The following is a 22,149-nucleotide window of genomic DNA, read 5'->3' as shown; positions in this document are numbered from 1 at the left end:
TTAGTTTGGAAGTATACTGTTTTGCAATTAGATCTAGATCTTTGTGTAAAATCATTAGACTTTTATTTTGAAAGTATTTTTGCCATTATTCTCCTTCCAGCTGCTTTTGCTATTCTTTATCTGTACTATAAAGTCTTGTTCTGTTTTGTTTCTATTGTATTATTTCTATTTATTGTATAAGGGAACATTCCAAAGGAAACATGTTAAGTATAAACGTGATAAACCTTCAATTCAGACCAGCTCTAAGGCCTAACAGTTGGAAGTTCCATTAGACTGGCAATCAATGGTTTAAAAAGTGACTGGTCAAACTTTGCTTTAGTTATCCTGGGCCTCTGTGAGGACAGTCCCTGTCTTGTCCATTTACCATTTTGATTAGTCCATATTCTGAGGTCAATGATTCTTTGAATATAATGTCATTTCCCCTTTCTGACTGCTTATAGATTTTTTTCACTTTTCTATTTTTTGGCAATCTGATGTATCCAGACGTGGTCTTTGCTGTATTTATTATGCCTGGGGTTCAAAGAACTTTTTGGATCTGTAAGTTGATGTCTTTCAACAGTTTAAGGAAAACATTAGGCATTACTGCATCAAGTGTTTATTTTCCACTATTCTCTTCCTCTCCTTTCCTTTTGGACCTCAAACCAGAGGTAAATTAGATTGGTATTTTCCCACAGGTATCAAACCTTTGCTATTTTTTCTTTCTCTCTGTGCTTGAGTTTGATAATTGTTATCAGCTTGTCTTCCAGCTGTCTTTCCTCTGCTGTGTCCAGTTTTCTGAAGCCCATCCAATGAAATTTATTCCAGATACTATGTTTCATTTCAGTTTTTTTCATTACCAGACTTTCCCTTTGGTTTTCAGTATCTATTTCTCCACCAAAAATCCTAATCTGTTCATTCATCTTTTTTTCCTATTGTCTTACAAGTTTTAAAATAATTTTGAAAAAAAATAATTTTGTTAATTCCAACTTGTGAATCATCTCTGCATTTGCTTTTACATGTTTTCTATTGATTATGGGTATACTTTTCATGGTATGATTAGTAATTTTTTTTATTGTGTACTGGACTTTGTGGATGTGTTGTGAAAACTCTGGATTCTATTTTCTTCTAAAAAAAAGTGTTTTGGGGGTGCCTGGGTGGCTTAGTCATTAAGCGTCTGCCTTTGGCTCAGGTCATGATCCAGGGTCCCGGGATCAAGCCCAGCATCGGGCTCCCTGCTCTGCGGGAACCCTGCTTCTCCTTATTCCATTCCCCTCCCTGTGATCCCTCTCTCGCTGTGTCTCTGTCAAATAAAATAAAATCTAAAAAAAAAAAAAAAAATGTGTTCTCTTCTGGCTAGCTGTTAAATTACAATGGATAATCTTGATGCTGTGAAAACTTGATTTTAAGCTTTGTTACAGTGAGTTTATCCTTTTGCCCACAGTCCTAACAAAGATGGCCCTTACATCTAGGATGTTGTCCTTCTTCCTTATTATGGTCCTTTTTGGGTTTCAGTGGAAAACCCATTGTATTTACTAAACCCCTTTTAGTGGAATTTGAATTTCAAACTCTGTATTCCCCCAGAATACAGTTTCTTTACAGTTCATTAGATTTCAACTACTGCTTTCTGGTAGGTTCCTTTGAATATTACAATACACAGGTACAATTTTGGAGTCCACTAAGGATTTGAAAGAAATTTGTAGGCATATCCAGGGGCTTATATCTAAAACTCTTAAGATTTCTCTCCTAATTTGTAGCTGTTTTACAAGTCCCAAATGAGTCCCCAGCCCAGAAAGACTGTTCATTATGCTTAAAGTCTGTTTCTAAGCACATTGCACAAACTGGAAATTGCCCTTGGGGTAAAAGCTAGTTAATGTGGATCTCTTTTAGTACATGATTTTGTGCAGTTTCTGCTCGTTTTTGCTTGCTCTCTAGAGTTTTCTAATCTTTGCTTTTATAATTTGTTCAGATTATAATTATTGGCAAGAGTTAGTACAATACAAGCTACTCCTTCACTGCTAGACTGCAACCACTGAAACTTCAAAAAGTTTCAAATAAAAAAATTAAAGGCAAAATAAAATTTATAATTTATTTCCAAGCCATTAGGATAAAAACCTACTTTATGCAGCTAAACTTTTTACTTCATTTTTTTTTCTGAAATAAGATACAAAAGACCAGATTAAAAATTGAGATAAGCATTTCAAGGAAAATACTTTGACTTGAGTCCAAAGCCAAACTGTAAATGGTTCATTCTACCAAAAGAATTAATTTTTGTACAAAATATAAAGAATTTTACTCTATAAATAAAGACTGCTGTTTATTTACTTAAATTGTAATTCTAGTATCTGTTTTTCCTCCAGTTCTTCCTAAGCACAAAGCATAGTGAGAAATCTTATAACCTCAATGGCAGACTTAGAATAAACTCCTACTGTTAAGATAACCGGGAAAGATAGTATTGACTTCCCTTGTCTCAAAGTCCAGTATAACAAGTTTTAATATAGTTTACAAAACACTGCCATATTAACATGAGCACATTAACCTTTCATGTTTAGGCATTATCTTCTAAGAAATTAATGACAGGAAGCTCAATGTAGAATCTAAAAGGTCACAACCTAAGTTTAACAATTCAGAAACCCTCAGCAACTTCTACCTTTATTGAAAAATACCAGACCAATCCCTTTCACCTCCTACTGTATCATCATCTTATTTTCATAGTCATTTTATGAAGAGAAAAAAAAGCCCAGCTTAAGCTAAAAATAAAATAAAGTAAAAAGTAAGTCATAGAAAATAGTTCACTAGCACTAAGTTCAACTTCAGACTTTGGTCAGGGAAGTGAAATAACTTCTATACTGTATGAATTGTTATTCATACAGTAATATAATTCTGACTCAGTGTTTATGACAATATTAGCTTGACTTTTAATATTTGATATCTTTGTGATCTAAAAACTATCCCAATAAAAATAGTGAGCTACATTAGTGCAGACAGAATCATGATAAATTTAAAGATTACATTTTAAAAGTTGAACATGAAGCACAGACATTTAGTATAACCGACTGTTATTCAAGTATCAACAATGTTAATCCTTTTCTAAATGAAAATACAAAGTGAAATTTTATGAACTTTATTGAGAATGTTTTAACTTTGGATATTCCTAATTCTTATCATCATGAATACTGCATCATCTTTCATTATCAGTATTTTATAATTGATGCTTTAATATTTGAGATCTTAAAAAGATATAACATATGACTGAAAATGGGCATGGTTCTGCTTAGTATTTTTTGTTTTGTTTTGTTTTTCCCTATTTATTTCAACCCTCATTTCTGTTATCCAGGGAGTTCTAAGGTCATGATTAGAGGAGACATTTAAATTATAGCTACAAATAGCACATTACCTTAAACCATACATCTTCTATATGTAGGTAAATCTTTAACAGGAACAAGATTAAAATTAAGAAGAATGTATGTCTTCATTATAAAATTCTTATCTAGATGGGGCAAGTTTTTAATTTTAACGTATTCTCTCAAAACCAAAGATATTTTTCCTAAATGAAAAAAATCTTTGTTACTACTATGAAATTATTCTTTCCGTCCATGACATTTTACATAAAAGCACCAAAGAAAATTTCTGTAAACAAACTTTTAAACAGTAAACTAAGGGCAAATATCCATTTGCCTTTATTACAATATTTAAAAAGCCATGATATGAGTCTCTACCTCCTACAATGACAGTTTAATAATAAAACTCAGGCATACTTATACAAACGGAAACAATTACTGTACATTCTTGGGGAACAAGAGACAGATTAACAGACTAACTTTTTCGTTAACAAAGTGAGCACAAGAAACCTATAAAATGTATGCAATGTATAAAAATTCATTAATTTTTTTAAAGGTTCATTGAGGGGATTAATAATTATTAAGAATAAAAGATGGTAGATCCATTGGCTTATAATTATCCTGTAAACAGTAAGAAAGCAATAAGCAATAAATTAGAAATGTCTTAGCTCTCAGTTCTTCCCTTCTCTCACACAGGAACCACTTTTACAGCAGTTAAACTTGGCCTTCTTAAATATTAGAATAATTCTAGCAGAAAATAAACTCCATTAGGAACAAATTAACAGTCTACAATAGATTTCTGACAGATATATTAGAAAAAGATACCTTCAGGTCACACGAGGACTGATCTACATGTTGTAATGACAGAATGACTCAAACCTTCTAACCATCTCTTTTTCTATTTTACTAGATTTGCTTTGATGCTATCAACAAATTCTTTTCTAAATTGGCAACAAGGTAATAGAAACATGAAAAGTGAAACACAATGTTTAATGTGTAGATTTATGAAAAAGAAAAACCTTCAAAATACTTTTTCCTATTACTGTTACATAGGAAGAAGTTTCATTTGGCACAATGGACTTACAAAAGAAAAGAACAAAAAGAAACTTATAGAGTGTTTGGCATTCTAATCATCTGTAGTAAAGACAACAGTAGGAAAGGAAAATAGAAAAAATTACTATTTTAAGAAAAGACATCAGAAGACAAACAACCAAAGGCGCTTGTGTCTTCTACCATTCACTGTCTCTGGAATACTTTCATCTGCAACACAATATACAAATTATTATTTACATCATGATTATATTGGTAAAGAAGACCAGAATCAGTTTTTGTTGTGCTCTAACTTACAGCGCCCATTGGGATAACCATGAACAGGCCTTCGACAAAATACTCCATTTGCACTGTATATTTTATTTAAATTTTGTTTTATGGTGCATCTGTTGGAGTGCACAAGTAATTTTAAGACTCTGAAAAGTCCTGTAAACTTAGGCTCAATTTCTGTAGCTGATAACTATTCAATTAACATGGCATGTTTCTCTCTTCAAAAGCAAAGTGTTCTGCAGGCTTACAAAGGTCTTTCCTTAAACAGTGGTATCGCCAAAGTCCTTGTTCCAACGTATGTATGCTTCTAAGGTTTGAGGGCTCACGCTGCGTTTTATCTTTTTCAAGGATTCAGTGAAGTCAGATAATCGAATATTTCTCATCTAGATTTAAAAAAAACACATGACAGTACAAATGAAAATATATTCAGTAGTTAACCCAAAGATGGATTAAAGTAATGATGCTGCTTATTATTGTTATAAATACATATAAATGTATTCTTAGAAAATCATGCCAATCATCATATTTTACTTATTATTATATGTTAGGCAAGTTTGCTATATAAGAAATCTTATATGCTGTATTAATATACTTTTATTATATGTGTTTAATTTCTTAGGTATTAAAAATTTAAGTCCCAATATTTTCCCATTATAAAAACAGAAAACACTCATTATAGAAAATTTGACAAGTACAGACAAGCAGAAAAAAGAATCGCAATTACATCTTTCAGAATTCTCAAGTCTCACCAAGCATACTCTAGCTAAATTCATGCTGGGTTTATTAGAAAGGAAGATGGTTTACAAGAAGCACATGAGACTTTTAAGGAAATAATGCTTTTCACAACATACAGGATGCTTGTATCTGAAATTTTCTAATACTAATATTACTTATAATACATTTTGTATTAATTTGGCCTCATTTTCTGACCTTTTAAAAAGATTTTATATGAGAGACACAGAGAGAGAGAGAGAGCACACACAAGCCAGGAGAAAGGCAAGGGGAAAGGGAGAAGCAGACTCCCCGCTGAGCAGGGAGCTCCACGTGGGGCTCAATCCCAGAAGAGTGAGACCATGATCTGAGCCAAAGGCAGACACTTAACCGACTGAGCCACCCAGGTGCTCCTCATTTTCTGACCTTATTAATTGGCTATGAGAATGTAGAATAAAAAAATGCTGAGTCAACATCTATCTATAATTACCTGAATACCTTGAAAACTCAAAAGGAGCTTGGCACAAAATTAAACAGTTTTAAAACTGTCACTGATATATACATGTGCATTTTGCCCAAAAATAAGTTAAAGGATAATTTGAGATAAAACATCAACTGATATTCATATATATTCTTCTTTTTATTACTCTTATAAAACCGAATCTAATTATTTCACACCCTCTGATATCTAGATGAGCACAGATTGAGAAAATCACCTATACTTGTAAACTGTAGATTAATCTAAGTAAAAAAGGAAAAGGTCCCCTCCTGGGAGGCGCGGGCTGTCTCCAAAAAGGAAAAGGACATATTGTTACCACATAATCATATGAGCCCTACTCGTTTTTTTAACTAAAACACACACTGGCTCTTCCTAAAGCCCAAAGAGTAGAAGGATGATGAATGTAATCTACTATCTATGATATTCTTGAATAAAATGTATTTGTTGCAGAAATTAGTCTTAAGAGCTTTTGATGAAATTTCAATTGAACTGCATAGAATGGTGCACATAAATATATATGAAATTTATATATGATATTTTGAAGTTAGTAACAGATGAATATATACAACAGGAAAAGCAACTAGTAGCTAATTTGAGAAAGAGAAAAATAAATGGCAAAGATATCTTATCGAAACAAACTAATGAAATAACAAAGTCAAAGTTAAGGTGGATACAAACTATGCTTTATTTTTTATTTTATTTATTTTTAAGTAGGCTCTGTGACCAACATGGGGTTTGAACTCATGATCCTGAGATTAAGAGTCATATGCTCTACTCATTGAGTCAGTCAGGCACCCCAAACTGTGCTTTAAAAATAGAGTACATCGTACCCTGAATTTATAGCCAACAATTTTTAGCACTACCTTTTATTTATTTATTTTTTTAAAGATTTTATTTATTTATTTGTCCGAGAGAGAGAGAGCGAGAGCGAGCACAGGCAGACAGAGTGGAAGGCAGAGGCAGAGGGAGAAGCAGGCTCCCCGCGGAGCAAGGAGCCCGATGTGGGACTCGATCCCAGGACGCTGGGATCATGACCTGAGCCGAAGGCAGCTGCTTAACCAACTGAGCCACCCAGGCGTCCCAGCACTACCTTTTAAAAACACAGAATTCCAATATAATTATTTGTTTTTATTCTCATAAAATATTTTTTATATTCTATAAAAGTCAAATGTGTGTATATATACCAGTGCCTGATAATACCCTTAATCATTACAGTTGTACTGAATAATAACTAAAAAAAATTCTAGTATAAGATTTTAGAAACCAAACTACTTGTATTTTCCTCTCCTCTCATAAATGTGACTGATTAAATAATTTATTTAATCTCCATAATAAAATGTCATTATTATTATTTATGTATTTTAAAAGTTTATGTATTTTAAAGTTTTTAAAGTTATTCTATGGATACTTACATAGTATCCACTATTTGCCTGGGTGGCTCAGATGGTTAAGCGTCTGCCTTCGGCTCAGGTCATGATCCCGGCATCCTGGGATTGAGCCCTACATTGAGCTCCCTGCTCTGTGGGGAGCCTGCCTCTCCTGCCTCTGCCTCTCTGTCTCTCATGAATAAATAAAATCTTTAGAAAAACCCATCAGGGGATGCCTGGGTGGCTCAGTTGGTTAAGCAGCTGCCTTCGGCTCAGGTCATGATCCCAGCGTCCTGGGATCGAGTCCCGCATCGGGCTCCTTGCTCAGCAGGGAGCCTGCTTCTCCCTCTGCCTCAGCCTGCCATTCTGTCTGCCTGTGCTCGCTCTCCCTCTCTCTCTCTGATAAATAAATAAAATCTTTAATAAAAAAAAAAAAGAAAAAAAAACCCCATCAGATTAAAAAAACTTGGATAAAAGTATACAATAGAACCAAAACTTGTAACAATGTAACCTAATACATAATTAGTACAATGGTCACAAACGATACCAGTAATGTCATTTCTTGTAATTCATTCAACAGTTTTACTAAGTTTTTAGTGTTCCTCTCTAAAGTTTAGTCTAAAATAAGGTTCTTCCTTATATTTTTTTTAAAAAGGTGGATTAAATTATATTTTAGGTGTGGGATTAAAATTCAGGTAGATGTTATGCTGAAATATTGAAATAAATGCACTCTATCCGAGTGAATTAATAATTTTTTAAAGATTTATTTATATATATACTTTTTTTTTAAAAGATTTTATTTATTTGACAGAGATCACAAGTAGGCAGAGAGGCAGGCAGAGAGAGGTGAGGGGAAGCAGGCTCCCCGCTGAGTAGAGAGCCCGATATGGGCTTGATTCCAGGACCCTGAGATCATGACCTGAGCCAAAGGTAGAGGTTTAACCTACTGAGCCACCCAGGCACCCCGAATTAATAATATTTTAAAAATATGTGTATTTTTCAGGCTCTTGTCATTGGAGTAGGCTAATTTAACACCAGTACTAATAAAAAATAATGCAGTATAAATTTCTAATCCCAGAGTCTTAACATTATTCTCCATTAAAGGAATGAGCGTTCTTGGGGTGCCCTGCTGGCTCAGTTGGTAGAGCATGCAACTCTTAAACTGAGGGTTATGAGTTCAAGCCCCATGTTAGGTATAGAGAATTTAAAATCTTAAAAATAAAATCTTAAAAAAAAAAAAATGAAGCAGGGTTCCTGTAGAGTTCCTGATTCCAGGTGTTGAGATTACCAGAATGCAAGAATGCGTCTCAAAGTTTGAAAGTAATGTTAAAAGGGCACACCTTAATGTGAAAAGCAGATTTCACTGGCCAAATGTAACCCTTTAAACATTAAAAAAAAATTATAATTGATTTACAGATATGTTGGGCATCTTCTGACATGTAATGATTCCCATCTCTTGTTATATATGCACTTCTGTAATTCCTTCCCCTTGAATGTGGACTGGACATTAAGAAGAGACTACTGAAAAAGTGATGGGAGTTCACCTTCAGGATTATAAAGACTTTGACTTCCATCCTGCTGATGCTTTCTCTTCTTCCTGGCTTGCTTGCTTTGATGAAGAAAGTACTATGTTGGAGAGGCCTATGTGGAAAAAGAACTGAAGGAGGCCTTCAGCCAATGACTAAGAAAACAGGCTCTCACCTCAACAACCCACAAAAAAGTGGACCTGGCAAAGAACTATGTAAGTGAGTGTGGAAGCAGATCTGCTGCAGTTGAGTCTTGTAATGACTATAGCCCCAACCAACATCTTGATTACAGCTCTGTAAGAAACCTTGGGCCAACACCTTGATTGCAGCCCTCTGACAGAGCTCAAAGCAGAGGACTCAGCTAAGCTCTGCCCATATTCCCAACCCCATGAAAATGTGAGATAATAAATGTGGTCATTTTAAGCTAAGTTTTTGGGCAACTTGTTATATGGCTATTCATACCTATAGCAACAGAACTATCTTGTTTTTTAAAGTCATGAGTTACTAAAAAAAAGAAAAAAAACAAACTCACTTTCTTTCATCTTCAAATAAAACAGGAACTATATATAGGCTGATATTGTCCAGTGAAGAAAAAATGTTGCTGGGGCACCTGGGTTGGCTCATTAGGTTAAGCATCCACCTTGGTTTCAGCTCAGGTCATGATCTCATGGGTCATGAGATTAAGTCCCACCTGAGGCTCCGTGCTCAGCAGGGAGTCTGCTTGAAGATCCTCTCCCTCCACTCCTCCCCCAACTTGCTTGCTCTCCTTCTTTATAATAAATAAATGTCTTTCAAAAATAAAAGAAAAATGTTGCTCAAATTTGATTGTGTATATATTCTCAGGATGGGCAAAAATATACACAAAGGTTAACAGTCACTATCAGTAGAAAACTGGTCTCTTATCTCATGCAATAATGGATAGCCTTGTAAGAGTTCCCATTCCCTAAGCAGCCACCTACTTATTTCAAGTAATAAGGCTGCCAGTTATTATAAGATAGTAATCAAAGTGTATCAAAGCATTCCATTTATAGATACAAGTGGACTTCCCAATGGACTTCCACAAGAAATGCTATGGCCTTAGAGCTTGAGACAGATAGAATACTTGCAGATGAAGAGATGAGTGGATTTTGGCTATGAAGACATTTGAGAATTTATAGATTGGTTCTTACTCAAACTTATTTGCCAGTTGGTGGTTTTAGCTCATTACTGCCTTAATTAGTCCCTTTATTCCACACGGTCATTCCAAGGGACAAATACAGAGCCCTAAATTGTCACATAATTGGCTGAATTAATAAAAGACTGAATCTAGGGGGCCAGAGTATACAAGGGATCAAGATTATCTATCCTGGATCCAATGCAGGGGAACAGTGTGTGGAGAAGAAATAATTCATGCATGATGCTTACTTTTTGGGTAAAAAGATACTATCAGGTTTATGCTTTAAGAACATTAAAAAATGTATTTATGGGATATTATTAATAAATTATACTTAAACTATTTTTAAAAACCCACAAGACACAAACTGGGAACATAAACTGTACTGTACTTACATGTAAAGAAAGAATTTTAAAAATGTGGAATTAAAATTACAAGTCAGATAAAAGGGACTTGAAGCTTATATTTTAAATGTGCATTTAAAAAAATATATATATATATATATTTTTTTAGATTTTATTTATTTATCAGAGAGAGGGCGAGAGAGCAAGCACAGGCAGACAGAATGGCAGGCAGAGGCAGAGGGAGAAGCAGGCTCCCTCCCGAGCAAGGAGCCCGATGCGGGACTCGATCCCAGGACGCTGGGATCATGACCTGAGCCGAAGGCAGCCGCCTAACCAACTGAGCCACCCAGGCGTCCCTTAAATGTGCATTTTTAAGGAAATAGCAGCAAAATGCCAGAGAGAAAGCGTGTAGCATTCTCCATTCCTAGTCTTCATTCATATCAAACACACTCTAGGTAAACTAGACTTTCTAAAATGGAATGGTAGGGGCGCCTGGGTGGCTCAGTCATTAAGCAATGGCCTTCAGCTCAAGTCATGATCTCAGGGTCCTGGGATTGAGCCCCACATTGGGTTCCCTGCTCAGCAGGAAGCTTGCTTCTCCCTCTCCTACTCCCCCTGCTTGTGTTCCCTCTCTCAGTGTCTCTGACAAGTAAATAAAATCTTAAAAGTAAAAAAAAGGAAAATTAAAAAAAAAATGGAATGATGGTTGCAGTAAGTGTGAGGGTATTCTTAGTAATGCAGCTGATTAACTACCACACGCAAAATACCGCAAAACAACTAAGTTTACATAGAAGCTTAAAGAAAAAAGACAGTCAAAAAAAAATGTACTCAAATACATTTATTCTCTATGTTAAGAGTTCACTGTCTCCTCAATAGCTGTACAAACTTGGGCAGTAAAAATATCTGACTTATAAATTATAAATATAATACTGATTTTAAATATTTGCTTACATAGTTATTACAATAATTCTGCATGTCCAACTTTATATTTTGCAGGCAATCTTTTTCGAAAGAAATGCGCTAGCATTTTCCTAAGAGGGCCTACCATATTAAAATGTAATGAATTACATTACAATGGTATTGCTTTTATAAGGACAAAAACAAATGCTGAAAATCTTACAAAATAGAATATTAAGGGATTAACTTATTACAAAGAACAAAATTCTTAAGTTTTCTATAATTTTTTTCTGTTTAATATTACCAAAAAACACCATTAAGAGATTGTAATTTGAGGGCGCCTGGGTGGCTCAGTGGGTTAAGCCGCTGCCTTCGGCTCAGGTCATGATCTCAGGGTCCTGGGATCGAGTCCCGCATCGGGCTCTCTGCTCAGCAGGGAGCCTGCTTCCTTCTCTCTCTCTCTCTCTGCCTGTCTCTATGCCTACTTGTGATCTCTGTCAAATAAATAAATAAAATATTTAAAAAAAAAAACAAAGAGATTGTAATTTGATACACCCTTATATTTTGAAATAAAGCAAAGTTAACTTTTTCTAGCTTCTAATTAACTACGAAAATCCAGACAAAAGATAGGTCTTACAATATAGAGAACTAGAGCAAAGAAAAGATAACTAGAAAGTAATATACCTCACTGGCAGACATATTCTTCACTTGTTCGGGTTTCAGTTCTGTAAAATACAAGACAACCATTTAAAAAAAAAAGATTTCTAAGTTTAAATTGCTGAAGAGCAAAAACGAGTACAATGATCTAATAGTACATGTTCAATATAACTTATTTCTATTAAAAGGAAAATACACATTAATATTAAGAGCACAATTTATAAATGCTTAGGATAAGTCTTTAGGAGTAAGTGGGAGGCATTCACTTTCTCTGCATTATTGCCTAAGAACAATAAATTTCACAACTTTGAAGTTAAAAGAATGTAGTTTTTTTTTCACAAAGGCTTTATTCTTTTTAAACCCAATAACTTTTATCTGCTTCAGAATAGCTAAAATTTTCTGAAAAAATACAAATGGTTTATGTATTATGTATTTGTTGAGTCCACTCGTGACATGTACCAGGCAGCAGGAGTTTGACTAGAATGCTTTTTGCCCAGAACTTCAAAATATATTGTCAAGGTTACACTTATTATTCTGCAAAGCAGCAATTCTGAGTCAATACACTGTTTCACTGCAGATGTGTTCCAGAAGTTGTCCATTCCATGTTCTATTTTATCGTCATAGCCAACAATCTGAGTGCATACCTGAGAGCATCACCCACCCACTGCCCATGCTGGCTGTGGAAAAGCAGTTGAGAATACCTAGTCTAAAGTGGTATCATAGTGGTATTTCAGAAACAGCAAATAACCCTGCATCAAAACAAAGCAATTTCGCAAAAGATAACATATAACAATACAAATAAAAGCTTCTCTTAGATACTTTAATTTCAAGTGATATCTGAATATTGACGTGAAAAGTGCCAAAAACAGATAAGAACATTTCCCCTTTATTTTTCTTTTTTGCTTGCATAAAAATGTTTTCTTTTCCTTTGTGTTTTCTGCTGGTTTCCTACCACCAAGAAGTGAAACATAGGGTAGATGGTGATTTATTGTGAACATCATTTAATGTACAGAATTGTCTACTCATTATGTTGTACATCTGAAATGAATATAACTTTGTATGTTAACTGTACTTTAATAATAATTTTTTTTTAATTAAAAAAAAAAAAAACCCTGAAATCTGTTGTTTGAAACAGAGGTCATGGTCTACACACCCACTGACTGTCTTTATATGGTCTGTGAGCTAAGAATGGTTTCACATTTTTGTTTTTGTGAGAACAAACAGAAATCAAAAGAACATGCAATGGAGAACATATGTGGCCCCATGACTAGAAACCACTTTGTATCAAGTTTTATAGCAGCTTAAATGATTTCTTACTAAAACTAAAACAGAAACAAAACCTCTCAATAAGGACTTCATAAACTTCTAATGTAGTCTAACGAATAGGTCTAAATGTTTCAAAGTCTACACACATACCTCGGATAGGACCCAGCGCTGCATCTTTTGCCAAAGCTGTTAGATCACTTCCCGAATATCCATCAGTCATTCTAAGAATGGGAAGGAAGAAAGAGCAAATTATTTTTATCTTTACAGATTTAAAATTTCCATGTAAAAAGAAGGTAACATCTAGTTTGCCTCTGTTATCAAGCAGAAAGCTATGCAATTTGAAATGTAGGACAAACAGGGTGAAGGAAGGAACTGGGGTAGAAGACATTGGCAAAAAGAGGCACATCTGAATGGGACGCCCACAGCAAAGTCCTGGGCAGCCAGATTATCAAAAGGAACTATAAACTAGAGGCAAAGGGGAGAAAAATAAGACAGGAAAAGAAAGCATTTACTTAATCATGTACTATGTTATATAACTACAGAGATCAAGTATTAGCTGAATTCTTCATTGGAAAGACAAAGAAGAACCTCAATGTTTCTAAGTATTGAATTCATTCTTTTCTCATAGGTATCTTGGAATTCAAAATAGTTTTTACTAAAATTACTAGTTATTCACATACTTTTTGAGTATTTAAATTACCTTATAAGATTTCTAATGACTAGGGGTGCCTGGGTGGCTCGGTGGGTTAAAGCCTCTGCCTTCGGCTCAGATCATGATCCCAGGGTCCTGGGATCGAGCCCCGCATTGGGCTCTCTGCTCAGCGGGGAGCCTGCTTCCCCCTCTCTCTCTGCCTATCTGCCTACTTGTGATTTCTCTCTCTGTGTGTCAAATAAATAAATTAATTAAATTAAATCTTAAAAAAAAAATTCTCATGACTAAAATTCAATAAAAACCACCTTCTATATTTAGTTTCTACTTAAGTATACCACTCATAAAAAAGGCTGAAGATGCAAAAGTTAAAAAAAATTATGTGTAACATGAGGAGAAGTTTATATGAAAATACTTGTGTTGGTATGGGCAGAGATTTTTAAATTTTTACAAAATTATTATTATTTTTTAAAAGATTTTATTTATTTATTTGACAGAGAGAGATGACAAGTAGGCAGAAAGGTGTGTGTGGGGGGGGAAGCAGCCCCCCTGCTGAGCAGAGAGCCAGATGTGGGGCTTGATCCCAGGACCCTGGGATCATGACCTGAGTAGAAGGCAGACGCTTGATGACTGAACCACCAGGTACTTAATGTCACTGAACTGTGTGCTTAAAATTGGTTAAAATTTTAGTTTTATGTTATATATGTTTTAACACAATTAAAAAAAACAAACAATGCAATGGAATAGATGGCAGTAGGATTCCCTGAGATGGGAAATACAAGAACAAACAGCTTTGGGGATGGGGAAAATAGGTGCAACTGCTGTAGACAAGAATAGAAGTCAGTAGGATACGCCTTTTGGAATTCAACAGACATCCAGACTAGAAATAAAGGTTTGGGAAACTCAGAGGTTATAAATAAAAACAAGTAAGAGAATGTAATCTCCCAGGAGAGTATGTAAAAGAGGAAAAAGAATAATTAAGGAAAGATCCTAGTAAACACTAATATTTAAAGGGTAGGTAGTGATAAAATCATATGTCATAAAACACTAAGCTTAAAGGAGCTATAAAGTATATTTCCTAAAAGGCTTACCATTTAAAAATGGTTTCACACCTACTTCCTCTTCCTTCTCTAAGCAACAATAGCCATGGCTTATTCCTCTCTTACTGACATCTCTGTTTTACTCACTAGGTCAGCAGTAGGGAATTTAAACAGTTTTCTAGTGCGAATTATAGACTACGGTGAAAAATAAGTATTGAATCCAACCCTTTTAATTTTTCAGATGAAGACACTTAAGGATAAGACTTAACCAAAATTACACAGGCCATAAGCAAACATGTTCTAAGCTCAATTCTTATCCATCCCACAGATGCCTTTAAAAGTCAGGCCCCCAAAACGGAAACCACTTGACAGTGATAAAAAATACTTACTTAATTTCAATGAGCATATATGTAATACAAAGAGCAAATGCTCCAGCGAGATCAATCAAAACAAATGGATTCATCCGGGGAAGGAAGATACTGCTAAGTCCTGGAATAATTCCACACAAGCTATGAAGAAATAAAGAATATTCATTAGCAGAACTCAATGTAACATTGATGAAGATCTTGTATTTTAGTAACATATGTCTTTTACAGAAAGCAAAGAAGATTTGTGAACAAAGCTCTCTCACTCATAAAGGTCTCCTACATCATGAGTTGAAAAGTAATTGGAATGTCTAAGTGGCTCACTCAGTGGGGCGTCTGCCTTCAGCTCAGGTCATGATCCCAGGGTCCTGGGACCCAGCCCCACACTGAACCCATGTTGAGTTCCCTGCTAGGCAGGGAGCCTGCTTCTCCCCTCTCCTTTTACCCCTCACCCACCCCGAGCCCGACTCTCTCTTGCTCTAAAATAAATAAAAATCTTTAAAAAAAAAAGTCAGAACAAGTAGGAGAGTAAGAGTCTGATTTGTAAGATTCATGTAGTAACTTCAGCAACAAACAATGTAAGTTCCCATGACAGATGAATTTTTTATGCATCCCTCTGAAATTACGTGTATCATGAAACCCCATACATAACATCTTACCTTCGACTAAGATCTGCAACATGCTCTTGAAGCCAACTCGTACTAGCAGCTTTAAGAAGAAAACACTTAAATTACCTCTATTGAAAAAAATAAAGCACTATCAGAAATATTTTATTTCCTTAATTAAAAAATAAGTTTGGCAATGACTGTATGACACTTAACGAAAGGACATGCTATTCAAATCTAGACCTTTTTCCTCTTTTAAGCCTTCAAGATGATAAAATAAAAGCAGTTTCAACTATTTGTACTGACCTGAAGGAATTAGTAAGCTTACATATGCCACTGTTACTATTAATTTTAAGTTTTAAAGGCTCCTTAAATGTAAAGCAGAACGTCCTAACCAGTGTGCTGAGAATGGCTTATAGGTAAACCAATTAATTCTCTCAGCTCTCAGAAAGGGCATGTAGGGATCCAGCTACTTGCAGACATCAGCCAGATACTGTCCCTGAATAAGTATCCTCCAGGTTCAAGCACCCTCTTACACTGATCTCAGGGTTATAGAAACATTCACTTTAACAAAAAAAAAAAAAAAAACTTATTTATTTATTTGACAGACAGAGGTCACAAGTACGCAGAGAGGCAGGCAGAGAGGGAGGAGGAAGCAGGCTCCCTTCTGAGCAGAGAGCCCGATGCGGGGCTTCATCCCAGGACCCTGAGATTATGACCTGAGCCGAAAGCAGAGGATTAACCCACGGAGCCACCCAGGCGCCCCAGAAATATTCACTTTTTAATGTGTAACATGATGTAAAAAAGATTGACAAGCTTTATGCAAAAGCCATATAGTGGGGCAGTTAAGAAAAGACTCTGACGCTAGACTACCTGGCTTAAAAACCAGCTCTGCAGTCGCCTGGGTGGCTCAGTGGGTTAAGCCGCTGCCTTCAGCTCAGGTCATGATCTCAGGGTCCTGGGATTGAGTTCCACATCGGGCCCTTTGCTCAGCAGGGAGACTGCTTCTCTCTCTCTCTCTCTGCCTGCCTCTCATCTACTTGTGATCTCTGTCAAATAAATAAATAAAATCTTAAAAAAAACCCAAAAACCCAGCTCTGCCTTAGCTAAATGTGTCACCTGGGGCAAGTGATTTAATCTCTCAATGTCTCTGTATAAAATAGGAATAATAAAATTGTTTACTTCATATGGTTTAGGGAGAATTAAATGGGTTAATCTACATAAAGAATTTAGCACAGTGCCTGGTAGATAGAAAGTGTTCAGTATTATTTTCCACTCAAATTTCAACTAATGTCACAAATAATGCTTCTGGGAACTTGAATATCCAGCTAATGAAAATAGAAATTAGATAACCCTTCTGAAATAAGTCTGGTACAATATATATCAATGACTTAAAATATATTATATTTCCAACCCACTTACAATTTCTTCTGTGGGAATTTATCCTACAGAAGACTAAGAGATGCATAAAAGATACTTGGTATAAAAAAGCAGATTATAGAATTATTTATAAAAGGAAAACCTCTTTCTGATCTTTAGGGAGAGGTATCATTTCTAAAACACTGTACCTTCTTAACATTTCTAGAATGAATGTTATACTATTTTCATAATTTGTAGTTTTTTTCAAAATAATTCTGGACATTACAAATATCGCTATTTTTTAGTTCATGCAGTAATTCTTAAACTCTACTTCATATAAATACTTGAATATAAATACTTCATGCTTCATAATATTCATAAAGTTGTTTAAATTTGAATGGGCAACTCAGAGAGCTTTCTTCTCTTGGCTGTCCTAGTGTTCAAGTCAATGAGACCTAAAAAGACCCTATCTTTGCTTCAAAGTGTGGGTCTGTGCACACAGTCCACTTCTGTTTTTACCTCACTTCTCCAACAATTAGTGATTAACACTTTGTGGGTTAATGGAATTCCAGAACATGGAAATGACTGAAAAATGATAATAATTTTGACCACTGAAGTGAAGTATCAGTTTGAATTTTTAAAGACTTGAAATAAATGAGTATTTCAAAATATATATGCTACTTTACAATATATGCCCATCCACCACTGACAAAAAAAAGTTCCTGGGAATTTAACAGAATACAATTATTCGCAAAGATTACATCAACTATTTCAAGTATACTGATGCTTCCAAAATGCTTGCAACAGGCTTTTTGTAGGTAGGTTATACATCTAAAATCCCATTCGTGTTTTTTGGCAAATGTAATTTTTCATCATATAAATTTAATACATAAGTCAGTTCTGCCTGTTTTTAAGTAATACATTATTTTAAAGTTTGAAATAATTAGATTTTGTTTTATAATTCTCTACTTAGAGAAGACCTGAGAACCTCTAGGGTAGCTCTCTCTTCTCTTCACAATAAACTTTCTCGTTGATTTATGAGTTAATAAAATAAGCACAGACTTGCTTTTATAAGAGGTTAATTGGATTTTTAAGTTAATGGTAAATAAAAATCTTTACCTTCAGAGACATAAGCAAAAGGTTTTATTCCGAATAGAAAGCATTGTGAACAAGTTGAAGGAAAGAGCCACAAAAGTACCAACTAATAATCTTCCCCTAGAAAGAATAATAACATTCACCATTATTTTTACCTTGTTAATACCAATATGCAACTTGAGCATGCAGAAAAGAGATGGGAAGGCAGAGTGGTCTGCTTCAGTGGTTTGGGATTTGCAGAGCCACATTCTGAACTTGCTTTCGAGCTCCATAATCCACGTCCTATTGCTCCATCTTACATAGAACCAAAACTGACTCACTGACTCTTAGCATTAACAGTATCTTCTCACAGGTATCTGCTGTTATAAATCCATATAAACGCAATGGTGTTCAGGTCAGGATATCCGGAATTAAACCGATCAAATAGGTAAGTCCATATATTTGGCAATTATGTGTAGTAGATAATAACAATTCTATCTTTTCTAAAGATGCTACTAAAAGATTTTTGGCATCAAATTTTAAATTATAGGAGCTCAATGGGGCTAGTTTAGTGTGTTGACCTAGGCCTGTAAATAATGAGGGACCTAAAGCCAGAGTACAAAGCTTTTCTTGTGTAATATAAAATGAAAGTGCTTGGGAATAGTTAAGGGTGAGAAGTTGTCTTGGGATTTGGGAATTTTTTTTGTGAAGTATCCTTGAAATGTATATTGCCACACTCTGAACTCTGACATTGGCCAAAGTAACCATTATTCCTAATATGCCACTTAATAACTGGGAATCAAACATAATAGTTATATATTATGTCAAAAGCAAAAATCTCACGTGTGTATCTCAGGCTGCTCCAAAAAGCGCTCTGCACTAAAAGAAAGAAATAATGTATTAGGTTAATTCTACAAATTATGAAATTAAAAAAGCCTTATTAAATATAAAATTAATCCAATAAGTGGACAAAATCTTTTTAAAATTAATTAATTAATTTCTACATCCAACATAGGGCTCAAACTCAAGACCGTAAGATCAAGAGTTGCACGCTCTTCCAACAGAGTAAGCCAGGTGTCCTGGACAAAATCTTTTAATGATATCCAGCTGTTGATTATTAGCAGAGATCAGGCAAAGAAACTTACAAATTATTCTTAATATGTAATATCAATTTCTCTAAAACCTTTTTTTTTCTTAAGATTTTATTTATTTATTTGACAGAGAGAGAGAGATAGTGAGATAGGGAACACAAGCAGGGGGGAGTGGGAGAGGGAGAAAAGAAGCAGGCTTCCTGCTGACCAGGGAGCCCAATATGGGGCTTGATCCCAGGACCCTGGGATCGTGACCTGAGCCAAAGGCAGATGCTTAACGAATGAGCTGCCCAGACCACCCCACAAAACCTGTTTCAGTGGGTTTGTAAACTCAGCATTAAAACATGTCTGACTGAAGTCCTTTCTTTCACTCCTTTCACACCAAAATTAAGTAATAAAAGAAGAATGAAAAGAAGGGATAAAAGTCTGAAACACTAGGAAGCCATACTGTCAAAACTCCAGTACTGTTCATCTTAATTTCATCTTCAAATCAATCCAGTGTCTCATGAATTCATGTTCTCAAAGGTGGCATAGGTAGAATTTACAATGACAGTAACGTTGTATACAAATGTACCTTTCTTTTAATATAAAGAGAGCTCCCAACTGTGCCAGGACTGTGGAGGCAAATACAGCTAAGACTTCTAATCTTTCAAATCTGAAATCAGAAAATTAATTAGATCAGCACAATTCATAAACCAGTATCTTCAGAACACATTTTCATTCACTTATTCCCTACTCAATTTTCCAATGTGCCTACTATAAGCCAAACACTGTTCGGACAGACTACAGATTTTCTAGAATGAAGATAAAAAGAAGATCACAGATTAAGAAATAAGAACATCACAGGTTAAGATGTACATCTATTCCAGGACCCAATTATGGCTCTTATTTTCCTAGAAATATTTATTATCATAATTAACAGCTAATACTGGATTGGCCCATTTTGTGTTAAACATAAATGCTTAACACTATCTCTCTCTCTCTTTTTTAAAAGATTTTATTTATTTGAGAGAGAGAGAGAGAGCACATGATCAGAGGGAGGGGGAGAGGGAGAAGGTGTCAAGCCTGAGGCAGGGCTCAATCCCAGGACCCTGAGATTGTGACCTGAGCCTAAGTCAAATACTTAACTGACTTAGCCACCCAGGCACCCCCATATTATCTCTTCTAAACTTTCCAACACCTTAGGAAGGTTACTTTATCCACTTTTTTAAAAAAGAAGAGATAAGGAACTTGACACACAAAAAAGAAAAGTAACTGTTTAGAGTCATATAGCTAGCAAGTGGAGGGAGTCAGGTTTCCAAACTTAGGCACTCTAGCTCCAGAGTTCATGATTTTAACCACTTATTTATACTGTCTATCACTGCTACACATAATTGCAGTTAATTACATATATGTCTTATAATCCCTAAACCGTCAGCTGCAGGACAGGGGCTTGTAGTTCTACTCATCTTAGCTTTTTCCACAACACATAATTTAATGGCATTCAATATTTGTGGTATGTATAAATGCTTGAACTTTCTTGAGGAATTACATATCTTCAGAAAAGATAACAAAATGATTAAGGATGTGCATCATACTGATATTTGTAAAGGGAAAAAAATGTTGAAATCAACACAAGAACATATATATATTATTAAAAAATACAACAGAAATTGGGGTGCCTGATTGGCACAGTCAGTTAAGCCCCCAACTTTTGGTTTGGACTGAGGTCATGATCTCCTGGGTTGTGAGACTGAGCTCCGCATTGGGCTCTGTGCTCAGTGCAGAGTCAGCTTAGAGAGATTCTCTCCCTCTGCCCCTTCCCCTACTTGAGTGCATGTTTTTTCTCTTTCTCTTTCAAATGAGTAAATAAATCTTTAAAAAATATATAACAGAAATGTGCTTATTGACATGGAAAGATGTAAGTGAAAAGAATGAGTTATAAAAAATAAACAGTATGTACATGAAACAAACTTATTTGTGGAAATTGATAAACTGGTAGTAAAGTGCATATGGAAATGCAAAAAGTGAAGGAAAGCAAAGATAATCTGAAGAAAAACAAAGGTGGAAAGATTTACACTGCCAAATGTCAAGATTTATTTCAAAAAATCTATCATAGATGACACAGCATAGTACTGATGCAAGAATAGACAAATGTACAAGATTAAACAGAGCAGAAAATCCAGACATAGAATTACACATTCATAATCACCTAATTTATGAAAGGGTAGAGACAGAAAAAGCAGTAGAAAAAGGATTAATTTTTTTTTCCAATATATGTTTTATCAGTTGAAAAACTAGATAGAAACAAATGTGCCTTGAACCTCTACCTCAACTCATAGACAAAAAATGAATTCCAGTTTGACTACAGGTCTTAAATGTAAAAAGTCAAACAACAAGACCTCTGGCTAATACCAGAGAGTATCTTTATGACCTACGAGTGGCCAAGATTTCTTGACAAGAACACAAAAAGGACTAACCATAAAAGACTGATAAACTGAATTTATCATTGAAATTAAAAACTTATCATTTATGGGAAAGATAATTATATATAAAGAACTCTTACAGGGGCGCCTGGGTGGCTCAGTGGGTTAAGCCGCTGCCTTCGGCTCGGGTCATGATCTCAGAGTCCTGGGATCGAGTCCCCGCATCGGGCTCTCTGCTCGGCTCGGCAGAGAGCCTGCTTCCCTCTCTCTCTCTCTCTGGCTGCCTCTCTGTCTACTTGTGATTTCTCTCTGTCAAATTAATAAATAAAATCTTTAAAAAAAAAAAAAAAAAAAAAAGAACTCTTACAGATCAATAACAAAAGAAAAAAGGTAATCCAATTTAAAAATAGGTAAAACAATTTAATGAGCATTTCACAGAGCAGGGAAATCTGAATGATTTAAGAAGCATATGAAAAAAAATCAATAAAAAATATGAAAGTATTC

General features: G+C 35.0%; 2 protein-coding genes across 2 annotated transcripts in view; both read right to left on the bottom strand.

Moving 5' to 3' along the window:
• Positions 1-2,051: 2,051 nt before the first annotated feature.
• The window catches only part of SPAST (spastin), a 78,864-nt gene continuing 58,766 nt past the window's right edge, over positions 2,052-22,149 (bottom strand). Inside the window, 1 exon segment of the mRNA XM_045079278.1 lies at positions 2,052-4,847. The gene's annotated coding sequence lies outside the window, so the exon portion shown is untranslated.
• On the bottom strand, positions 3,085-13,312 carry LOC123391773 (spastin-like). The gene is made up of 3 exons (XM_045079279.1): positions 13,208-13,312; positions 11,819-11,859; positions 3,085-5,020 (listed from the first exon to the last, which is right to left on the bottom strand). The coding sequence occupies exons 1-3, from the start codon at positions 13,275-13,277 to the stop codon at positions 4,898-4,900; spliced, it is 234 nt and encodes a 77-aa protein (XP_044935214.1). The 5' UTR covers positions 13,278-13,312; the 3' UTR covers positions 3,085-4,897.

The sequence above is a fragment of the Mustela putorius genome, unplaced genomic scaffold (genome assembly GCF_011764305.1).
Source record: "Mustela putorius furo isolate JIRA1106 unplaced genomic scaffold, ASM1176430v1.1 tig00000281_pilon_pilon_pilon, whole genome shotgun sequence".
Classification (NCBI taxonomy): domain Eukaryota; kingdom Metazoa; phylum Chordata; class Mammalia; order Carnivora; family Mustelidae; genus Mustela; species Mustela putorius.
The sequence above is the reverse complement of the archived record's forward strand: the minus strand, read 5'-3'. Positions and strand labels throughout refer to the sequence as shown.

Excerpts from the sequence above, each read along its gene's own strand:
- LOC123391773 (XM_045079279.1), bottom strand. The coding sequence starts at position 13,277 with ATGACTGATGGATATTCGGGAAGTGATCTAACAGCTTTGGCAAAAGAT. Across the intron at positions 11,860-13,207 it reads AGCGCTGGGTCCTATCCGAG|AACTGAAACCCGAACAAGTG; the intron begins GTATGTGTGTAG and ends TGTATTTTACAG. Across the intron at positions 5,021-11,818 it reads AGAATATGTCTGCCAGTGAG|ATGAGAAATATTCGATTATC; the intron begins GTATATTACTTT and ends TTTTAAATCTAG.